The 11,325-nt window shown below is 52.3% G+C and overlaps 1 protein-coding gene across 1 annotated transcript; it reads right to left on the bottom strand.

Moving 5' to 3' along the window:
• Window positions 1-7,394: 7,394 nt before the first annotated feature.
• Window positions 7,395-11,325, bottom strand: ELOVL3 (ELOVL fatty acid elongase 3). The gene is given in 5 exon segments (XM_075026917.1): window positions 7,395-7,816; window positions 8,409-8,560; window positions 10,244-10,375; window positions 11,133-11,253; window positions 11,256-11,325. Coding segments are annotated over 5 exon segments (897 nt in total).

The following is an 11,325-nucleotide window of genomic DNA, read 5'->3' as shown; positions in this document are numbered from 1 at the left end:
CAGTGGGTTCCTCCAAGAGCCCAAGGGAGCTCCATATGCAACAGGGGAGCAGGACATCCCTGCCCCATGCAGCCTCCTCTCCCTTCATCAGGCACATGCTCCAAGGTGAAAGCACAACCAGGATATTTTACTTTTCTCTCAGAGAAAAAAAGCAACAAACACATCACCACAACAAACTGTCTTACTTGGATGAATGGGACAGGCAAACCTTGCATAAATAACATTTCTGCAATGTTACTAGCATGCAGAGAGGAAGCAAGTTCTTTGCTGAGAAGGGATCCTCACTAGAACACAGTAAGAGGTCCCTCACAAGCAAAGTGTATGAGCCACTCCGTCTTTGCCAAAGCCTGTTCCCCAGGGAGCAGCTGCTGCTGAACGTATTGGTGAGCAGATGCTGAAAGCAGTCACAGACGTCAGCCCAATTTCACTGTAGCAAAATTATTCTTTGCTCTGAGCTAATCCAGAAGGAGGGAGCCAAGTTACCCTGCACTGAAACAGTTACTGCTGGAAGCACAACCCTATCCACAACATGCATTCAAAGATCAAGCATAAACATCTAAAACATAGATGTAGTGCATCCAAGATGAGACCATTCATTGTAACCTGGATCCTACCTCGCTGCTGGGCACCAGTGCTGCTGAGATAGCTTCAGTGGTTAGTCTCCATTCTGTGCTGGAGCCTCCATCCAGCAGTCTTCCCACCAAATCACACACCTCATCTTGGTGCTATTGTGTTTAACTCCCTTCTCTTCCCTTTCCCCCTAAGGGAAAAAAGAAGGGCCTAGGCTTCTCTCTAATATCTTGTCCTCCACTGGGCCTGGCTCACAGCTGAATCCAACTCCTCTCACTGATATAACCCAAGCCAGGTTGTGCCATAATCCTCTCCCACTCCTTGATGAAGGAGCTGAGCTCTTCACACACCTGGTCCTTCCCCTACAACCTTTCCACACACCCTGCTCCTCCACCCCCTGTTGATTTCAAGCACAGGTGGGAACACGGCTATGCCAGAACCAGCCTCTCTTGTAAAGACACAGCTTTGCCTGGAGAAGAAATTGAAGGGAGACCCAGCTTCCCTTTCACTTGAGTGATGTGTCTATAGAGGGAAAGAAAATTCTCCCTTCTCTTCTCCCCAGCTGAAGCCAAGAGCAACATGAGCTCCTCCTTCCCTTTTAACCTGCTCTAGTGGCTGCACTTTGCCTTGAGCAGTTTCTGTGCAGGTTTGGTTGTCCATGTTGCTATGATGCTTGTGAAGATCCGCTACTTGTCTCACAGAGCAGATGAGGTTCAGTTGGGGTGGGGGTGTACAAGCCTGGCTGCTGCTGACCATTGCAGGATTCAGCTGATGAAAGATACGCCCAAATATACACAGCAGAAGGCCAACTCCAGCACACGGTTCTCATGATCTCCTGTTGGAGCCAGTGGGGAAAAGTCAAGACCTAGTTTAGGTACTGATTTTTCAGCCTGAGGTTTTCCATGCAGTCAGTTCAATTAATGTTACGGCAGACCAGTCTGATTTCTGAGCAGGACAGACTCAATCAGTACCCACACAAGGCAACTGGTGCATACAAGTGTGTGGCCAGGGGCTCTGCAGGCTGGCTAGTTTGTCCAAGTTTCTCCTTCCAGATCCTGTATGGAGAAGATGGTGGGGTCTGTTTCTGCAGTCAGAGGTATTGTACCATGTAGGATCCAGATGGCAAACCACACACCAGGTCTGAGCTGAGAGCACTTTGTACAATGGCACCAAGTAACTAACACAACCTCGGGAAAACCTTAAAATCTGCAGACACCAGAGATGGCCAACAGTAAATAACAAAGTGAGCAAGTTGGCAGCAGAGAGCTCTGGGAGACATCCCCTGCTTTCCAAATGCCACCTGCCTTCCTGATGCAGCTGAGCCAGTACAACCTCCCACATTTGGCTCCCTTCTCGTGGGGCCAGGACATGGACATCATGCTCTCTGATCCAGCACAAATACAGCAGGTGTCCTACAGACCTTCTCCAGGATGTCTCTCTCTCACAAGTCCCCAGTACCTCCCTAGCTGTATTGCCTTGGTACTGCAACCCAAGCAGGGTCCTGCTTATTCTAAAGACCTGTTAGGCAAGTAATTTTGTCACTGGATACTTCCCAATCTGCAGATTTAGCAAGTGCACATTCTCCTCCATCATCCAGGGCATTAATGGAAATGCTGAACAAAGCCAGACCCAGAACAGATGTCCCTGAACTTCATTCGGCAGACCCCTTCCTTTTCAATAGTGAACTGCAGATAACCCTCTGAGTGTAATTATCCAGTGGGTTTTGTACCTACCCAACATCCCACCTACATCATCCTTAAAAGCCACTTAAATGGCAGCCAGGGCTCTTCTTCACCATGCCCTTACCCTTTCATGGAGAAAAATCAGATTATTTTGACCAGATTCTGGTTTTGACAGGTCCGTATAGCTCCTGCTCATCTCTGCTGCTTACAAGTAGTGAGATTATTTGTTCCAGCATCTTTCTGGTGGTCAGTGGGTGAGGGGATTTAACTGTCAGCAGTTCCTGGCTTTTGACCCCTTTTTTGACCCCTGGCTTTGACCTCCATTTTGAAGGGGGGATACAAAACTTGCATTTTACAGTCTTCCCGTGCCTCACTGTCCCCCAGGAGTTCTCATAGATAACAGCAAATATTTCTGGGATCGCTTTGCATGAAGTTCACCATGCCCAGATGGTCTAAAAACTTCCCTTTTATCTAAATACTCTCTTCCTTGCACTTTCCTTATTCAAGGCCAGGCTTTTAGCCCCCATCACTGGCATGGCTTGTGCTATCCATTTCCCCGTAGCGGTCATTATCTGAAGGCTAACGCAAAGTGCACCAAACAGTTGGGTCTCCTCAGCGGCTGCCGTCAGTGTTTCCCCTCTCTACTGACAAGCAGCACAATGCCGTCCTTGGCTAGTCTCTGACTGTTAAGATGGTGGAGACTTGTTTTCTGACACCTCTTGCTTGGGGCACGCTAGGTTTTACCACGGTCTCTCAGCGGAGCTCCAAACCACAGGCTGGACGGGAACATCCCAGCTCCTGCCGGAGATAACCAAAACCTGGGCTCAGGCAGATAGGTAGCTGTAAGAGGGGGATCTAATATCTATCGTAATTGCCTTTTAGGACCTGGGTGCAGCCAGGCACGGGGAAGGCTGGGCTGGGGCAACCTTCCTTGCCGCCCGCGGCAGCGCTGAGGCCAGAGCCCCGCGGGACCAGCCGGGCTGCGGCGCCGGCAGCGGGCAGCGGGCAGCCGGCAGCGGGCAGCGGGAGGCGTCCCCCGCCGACCGGGCTGGCCGGGCCAACGGCGACAGCGGGCGAGGTGGTGGCACCTAGCGGCTGCTGGCACCCAGGGCGGCCCGGGGCTGGACCCGCCGGCGGCAGCCCCCGGGCAGCGCGGGGATGGGAGGGTGCCGCGCTCCTGGAGCCCGCGCCCGGAGGACGGGAAAAGCCTCCGGCAAAACCCTTCGCCTCTGCCGGTCCCCGCCGGCTCTCCAGCCCCGCTTCGCCGCCTCCTGCAGCCCGGGGCTCTGTCTGCTCCTGCCCTTCAAGGCTTCCTCTCTGCAGCACGTCCCCTGCCTGGTTCCCTGCACCCCGCATCCTCCCCGCATCCCTCTGGCCACCCCTAAGCCGAGCTGCTCCGGCTGCCCAGGGATCCCCAAAGGCGCCTTCAGCAGGGACCGCGGCTCCCCCTGAGCAACGGCTCCCACATGAGAGAGGCAACTAATTGCTGTCTGTGCCCTCAAAGTAAAAAAGAACTAAAATAGACAAAAACTCAAGAGACGTCCTCTCCGAAAGTGGTCTGTTGGCTATTTCAGCTCCCCAGCAACACAGAAGGACTTTTCTTCACAGAGTACCAGGAGGAGTCATTTCCACAAAGCTTCAGGGAAATAGCACTGACCTGGGGAAGGGGGACACCATTATTAGCTCCCTGAGTCCCAGCAAACACCACCGCATTCCTCACACCCACAGCTCAGCACTCCAGACAATTTGCCAAACAGCAGCAGCAGCAGCAGCAGCAGCAATATAAAACACAGGAGAAATCAAAGTCTTCCCCTGCCTAGGTCTGGGCAATTTATTATTATTTCCTGGTTAGCCAGGGAGAATGGCAATGTGAAGGTGCTGATGTGGGCCCCATGGCGTGCATTCCCTGGGGTGGGCATAGGGCAGGTGGGATAAGGCAAGCCCTCCTGACAGCATTGGAAAGAGGGGTACCCTCATTCTGGGAGGAGGGATGCGGCTGTTTGAAAAGCTGCAATGCCTCTCAGAGGGGGAGAAAGGGTCCCTACAAGACACTCTAAGCAAACCCTCCTTCTTCTGGGGTGATTGCTGCCCCATCAAAGATACTTCCTACCTCAGAAGCCTGCATGGATGGACCAGCAGCAAAGAGCTCTTCAGAGGTGAAGCTGTCTGGAGATCCAGAGCCCTGCCTCCAGTGCCCTGCTCTGCACCGAGTGAGGCAGTGATTGGGCAGCTGACCTCATCCCGCAGAGCATCACCTCTGAAGCACCAAGAGCACGTCAGGCAGTTTAGATGGAAAAGAGCAACTGTGGAAACACACCACTTCTTCAGTGCTCTTGCGCTTGTAGGGATGCCTGGTGCAGCTGAGGGAGTGCTGCTGGGGCAGCTGTAGGCACGTGCGAGGAGGCCGGAGAGCTAGCTGCTGCCTCACTGGGACCACGGCTGTCACAGAAAGTGCCCCAAATAATGCCCTGCAGGAGAGAGGTCACCCCATTACTCCCACATGTTCACAATCCCCTCCTCTCTAAAGAGAGCTCCCAAACATGGAGGCCAGTTTATCCCTCTTCCCCAAATACCATCACCTCAGCTGCCTGCTTCTGTGTTTCCTGAAGCCAGGGAAGGTGCTGCTCTGCTCCTACCCACCATGCTGGGAAGTCCAGAGCAGGGGCTGTGCTCATCAGGGGAGGCTGGGCAGGGCACAGGCTGCTGCCGTCTCCCAGGGTGGGAAGCACAGTCCGCAGTCCTGCGGTAGTTTTCCAGCCCACTGCCCCAAGGGCCAAATCCCATCCACCCAGAGGCTCAAACACTGGGGTGCTCCAGGCCCAGCTCAGGCACCAGGGTGTCTTGGCTTTATCAAGCACAGTGCCTTTGAGCAGCCACATGCTCAGTTCAGATGGTAAAACAAAAGCCTGATTTTTTTTTAATCATCTCCCTCTCATTTCTAGTTCCCTGGTGGTGAGCAAAGGGGCTTGGGCAGCAGGACCAGCTGTTGATGACTGTGGAAGGGGGAAGCACAGAGTGACAGAGCCTGCCGGACACCTTGCTGTTGCTAACCCTCAGGAAGACACAGGATTGAGACGGAGAAAGCAACACTTCTCTCACAGTTCAGAGCAAAGGTCAGGTATGAAAAAGGCATCAAACAAATCAATCCATACATGACAGCATTTATTAGTAATTTTTACACATCACACAGTGGCAGATGCACCCTGGAAGGAGCTGGCTCTAAAGAGCCTTCTGCCCCCAGCCCGTGGGGCTGGCCTTGGGCTGGGAATGTAGGCAATGTCTCATACACTCTGCAGGGCAGAGCTGGGCCCTGCTCAGCTCCCAGGGTCTGAGGCTGTCAGGTTAAATCGATTGCTTAATATCATACAAGGGGCACACACAGGACAACAGCCATTAAAGTTCATAGGATTCAGTTCCCTGCACTGCAGAAGAGTAGGGAGAGCCCGGGCAGGGACCCTCACATCTCACTGGATAAGCCCATTGCCCAGAAGCTCCTTTCAGCTGGATCACCAGTACGGGGAGTAACATTTAAACCTGTGTCTGCCAGTTCAGCATTTACAGTGGATTAGGTAAGACATTAGTCAGGTCATTGCTTGGGCACAGTTCACAGTCTTGGTGTTGCTTTTCCAGCTGTATGTTTTGTGCTCCTATGAGCAGTGCCTGGGATTTGGCTGCAGGAGGCACCACAGCTCATCTCCTCACCCAGGGCCCTCCTGGGGAGCTCCAGGGAGTGCGTGGCATTTGGGAAGGGCCCCACTGAGCCCCTCCTGGGGCTATGGGTCACAAGCCCCCCCCAAGGATCCTGCCAGCCTCCTGCTACCAGCTCAGCCCAAGCAGATGCCAGTGGGGACAGCACTTAACCCAGCCCCAGGGGAAAGAAACTGAGGGAGGGGCAGGAACTGGGGGTCAACATCACTGCTACACTGGTAAAGCCCGAATTGGTGTAAACTGGGGAAGCATCCCGACAGGGTTTCACCTGCTAGACAACAAGCTTGAGACTCACATGCTCTGTTTCCCTGTTTGAGGACACAGGTTGCTTTTGGGGTTGGAAGATGACACAAGGGGGAAGGTGTCACCCCTCTGGCTTGGGTGGAAAAAGGACATGCAGCCAGCTCAGGCTTTGCCTGAGTGCTAAATGTGCACTCACTGCCCCATGTGCAGCATGGGGCCACAAAATGCTCTTTAAGCAGCCCCTGTCCCAACAGATTGGTACAAAGCAGTCAGCGCTACTCCAATGTAAGAGGAGAAGCTGAGGCACAGAGGTGGAAGGACTTGTGCAAGGCCATGGTACAAATGTGTGACGAGGTTGGTCCCAGGACAGGTGAGTGCCTTGACCCACATCCTGCCCTCCTAGTACCGGCATACAGAGGCAGAGTGGGATCCTCATCATGGCCCAGGACAGAACGGAGAGGGGAATCAGATGAGGTAGGGAATGGTTCCTCCTCTCCCTGTGTTAGCCATGTGAGCCTAAAACTAGGCAGAATCATATTGGCCAGAAGAAGCTGCCGTTTTGAAGGGGAAGAGCAGCTCTGAAGGAGCCTTACAAGTTTGGTTCCAGGATGAAAAAGACATTGCTGTTTCCCCTCCCTACACAACCTTAAAAAAACAGCAGGATTTCCCAGTTCAGTGCTTTTCCCACCAGCAACCTACTGGGGCTGCCTGGCACACAGAGTAGCAGCGGGTTTGGGCTCTGCTCTCTTGCTCACCTCCGGAACTGGGGACCATGAAGTGGGCAGTGCTGTTTTGAGAGGGGTTTCCCTACTTTTTCCCAAGGAGAGACTTGGTGCATGCAGGATCTAAGCAGTCCCTGGGAAGGAAGCGAGGCACAAGGCAAACCTGAGTGATGCAGAGAAGAGGAAAAAGCAGAATCACGGCTCTGAGGCCTCCAGCCCCCAGCCACCTGCCCTCTCCTCCTGCTATCAGCCTGCGACAACCCACACCTCACTCTGGCATGCCACCCGCTGCAAGGCAGACACACCAGAGGCCAATGCGCAAGTTAATCTGAAGGCTGTTATCCAGAGTGACCTCCTCTTAACCCCCATCACACCCATCCCATCAGGCACCTGAGCTCCAGACAAGAGTAAAAAGTTTCCCCTTTCCCTCTCCCCCCCTCCACCCCTGTCTCTTCTTCCATCCCTGGTTTTATTCCCCCTTCGATTTCGGGGTGTTCCTCAGATAAGTCTTGAAAAAGAAGTTGCAGAACAGAATCAGGAGACTGGTATACATAATGAATGAAAGGAAAAGCATTGTCCAGGTGGTGTGGCAGACCTTATCCTCCTTCCAGTAGAAGATAAATATGTTAATTACTGCATATGTCAGCATCTGCAGCATCTGTATAAGGGTGATTGTTATGGCGATGAGGCGGGATAGCTGGAAGCCTGCAGCTCGCACAGCATAGTAGGAGTACATGATAGCATGGACACTGTAGTTCAAGACTCCAAGCCAGCCGCCGCCAGCTACCATATCATTATAGGCGTACCAGGTGATGATCAGCGCGGTGGTGTGGTGGTACCAGTGGAGGAAGATGAGCTTCTTTTTCCGGAGAACAATGAACACGGTGTCACCTTGTGTTGGGGGAGACATGCATTGTTAGTCAGGTAGAAGCACAGCCGTTGCATAAGTTTTCCTGTGAGGCAGAATGAGCGAGCTGCAGTGCTGAACCCATTATGTGGCTTGATCCCACCAAAACCTAGGTTCCCATTGGAATTGTCTGTATCAATAATGCCCATGTAGGCACTTACCTGCTGGCACGTTTGTGGTACAAAAACCCCTTGCCCCAGGCTTGCTTACCTAGCTCTACCTACACAGCACTTCAGACCAGCTCTTCTGTACTTTTTCGTATGGAAACTGGGTGGAAAGCCCAGCCCTGCCCTGCCTGCCTACCGCTCCCTCACTGCAGTTATCGCAGTGCAGAATTGTCTAGTCCAGGCACTGGCCTGGGGATCAAACCAGAGCAATAACATCAGGCTGCAACCCTGTGGAGAGCGAACATGTCATCTGGGTTGAGCGACAGGGAGCGAGAAAATGAGTGACACGTGCAAGGCTAGACAGCCCTGTTCTCCAAATAACATTTGGACAGAGACCTGTAAAAAAAAACCTGCTTGTAAAAGCAAAGGAGTTATGAACACATGGGAAAAGGAGAAGCATCAGACTCACCCAGTTCCAGGAGTTTGCTCAGCAAAAATATATAGGCCCAAAGCTTGGAGGTGGGATGGATGTAGAAGGATTGACTACACACCGATTGCTTAAATCCCTTGGTAGAGAGGATGAAGATCATTAGCTTCCAGAACCGACAGGCCCCAGCGGCACTGCAAGAAAAACAGAGGAGAGCTGAACACTGTGCCCAGGGCCCTACCAGAGCCTTCGACAGCACCCGAGAATATTCAGCTAACTCCATCTCGATGCCCAGGACAGTCTCGGGGACATCTAAACAAACTGTCGTCTTCTTAGACTTCCAAGCAGGTTTCAGCCCCCCATTTGCTGGGCACAGGCTTGCCCAGGACCTCTTGGCCAGGATTTCAAACACACATATTTCTGCAAGGCAGAGCAGGGAAGGGCTGCTGCTCACACCAGAACAAGAGCAAGGCACAAGGAGTAAGTTGTGAGCCACCAACACAGCCCTTTGGCTTGCCTGGTGCCAATGCAGCAGCTCCTGGAGGATGGCAGCAGCAGCCGAGGTCCGAGCAGCGAACAATGCTCCCTCATTACACCCTCTGCTTCCACTGCTTGAAGAGGCACTCAAGAGTAAGAGCTGCCATGTCTGGTCTGAAAAGGGGGACAGTCGTCCTGGTATCCCATCTCCTGACAGGGGCCAACAGTGCATGCCCAGGGAGCATTTACAACCTTCTGTGGCAGGCAGTTCCTACAGCTTTTTCCTTGTTATCAACCTATACGTTTCATTCACATGAGCTCGTCTCCAAACAGACTGTGAACAGTCATCCGCTGGCCCCCCCTCTTGCACAACTTGTGATTTTACAGACCACTGCCATGCCCTACCCTCACAGAGGGCACGCAGCGTCCCTTAGACTTGACCAAAGTCAACTTGTGTGGGTAGGCAGAGACACTCCTCTGGAATTACAGAGGCAGTAGTCTAGTTTTTCTCTCTCCCACCAAACAGACTGAAAAGGTATAGAGATGAATGTTGGGAAAATTACACCTGCTTGTTTAATTACAGAGCATGGTCTGAATCATTCTCACGGTCACAGCAGGAAACCAGTGCTATAAGACTGGACAGTTTGAAAACAGATATTTTAGATTGATCTTCACGTCTTGCATGTCTTGAAGGGGGTGGAAATCAGAGCTAGAACTTGGCAGTAGTACCAGGCTGTTCTTAAAAGGCGTCTTTAAAAAATGGGCAGCAAAATAACCCTGTCTTTGTACCATCATTCTCCTACCATTGCAACTACTCATACTTTTTTCTTTTTTCCCCTGTATCAAAGTATACTGGAAAGACAACCCAAGGACTGGTGATTGTCAGCAACTTTGATACGTTCAGCCAATTTATGCTACTGACCAGAGAGGACCTTCCAGCTTCTTTAATGCTCTTCTTTAGGTTCACAATAAGAAAGGGGCTTCTGTGAGTGTACCAGAATTTTCCCCACATCCTACGCAACAGGATTAGAAAAAGGTGGAGGTAAAAAAAATATCACCTCCATTTTTAAGCGTAATAGACCTCCAATCAAACTTATAATTGTCAGGCACCTTTTGAACGAGGATCTCTTCTCTTGTAGACTTCACATTCAAATCTACCCACTAATGATTTTCAAGCACAGTCCCCAGTGGTCCTTCCGCAACACATTTGGCTTGCTGGAGTATTTCTGGTGGAGAACTAATGACCTGTATGAGCAGCTCACTTGCCCTTGAGGGAGAGGGCCTCCAAGGGGAAAAAAACATTTATTTCCCTAATGACATATTGGATACCCAGAACTTCCCATCAATCCAGTCCTGAGAGAAGGTCTACAGCTGTCTCCATCTTTAGCAAAGGCTCTTACCTGAGCAAGGCCAGACTGAGGGACCACAGGGTCAGTGATGGGCGCAGGCTATAGGCTCTCAATCCTTTCATGAAATGCTGGATTCCAAAGATCAGGATCACATAGGCTGCAGCAAGAAATAGAGACTTGTGCCTGCAAGTATAGGAGAGGCAGCAGTCAGGAAAAGACCCAGACTGACCTATTTCCAACTGGACTTCTGTAGCCCCAGCAGAGCACTCTCACCAAGAAACAAAAGATCTCCCATTCTTGTGTTAAGGTTGGGCTTGGTCACAAGAAGCCTGCCATGACAGTGAGCAGAGCTGGTGAGGAAAAACCCTGGGGACTGCAGAAAAGAAAGTGAGCTGTTACATTGTGGAGATTTCCATGGGACATTGATGGAATGGGGTGGCATCTGATAACCTGTGAACAGGATCCCAAGCAAACACATCAATGCATTTTATCCACTTACACATGAGACCCTACAGGCAGAGGGTGCTCTTTGCCTAAAGAGGCCAGTTGCACCAGAAAGCTAGAGTCTCAAGGGCCATGTGTTACGTCCCACTCCTTTCCAAGGCTTTAGGGCAGCATGGCAGGGCTGAGCGCCCTGTTTGCCGGTGCAAAGGCTGCAGTGGCCATCTGCAGCTGCTCCTTGCCGTCTTGCCACATCACAACCTCCCTGCACACTGCGGCACAACTTCGACCACCGTTTGCTCTGCTCCGTGTGCTGCCACAGCCCTTCCCCAACAGAGAGCCGCAGGCGTGCAGCCGGCACCTGCACCATCACTGCAACAAAAGCCCCCGAACCTCCTCCTCCTCGGGGCTGAGGACCCCACACCCACCGCGTTAGAAACAGCAGGACCCAACGGGGCTACCCGGGATGCACCGGAGCCACAACCTCCTCTCCTCTTACCAATTCTCCCGCATCCATTCCCTGGCTTCCCGGTCGTTGAAGTTCTTCTCGAAGTCATACTCCCCCAGCGACTGCAGCTCCGACGGGTCAACGATCGGTTCCATGTCGAGCATCCCTGGGACCAGCCAAAACCAACCTTTCTCCCACCCCGCACCGGCGGATACGGTCCCGGGGAAGCGCTGTGCCCAGGCAT

This window comes from Buteo buteo, chromosome 4 (genome assembly GCF_964188355.1).
Source record: "Buteo buteo chromosome 4, bButBut1.hap1.1, whole genome shotgun sequence".
NCBI lineage: Eukaryota > Metazoa > Chordata > Aves > Accipitriformes > Accipitridae > Buteo > Buteo buteo.
This window is presented reverse-complemented; position numbering and strand designations above follow the sequence as displayed.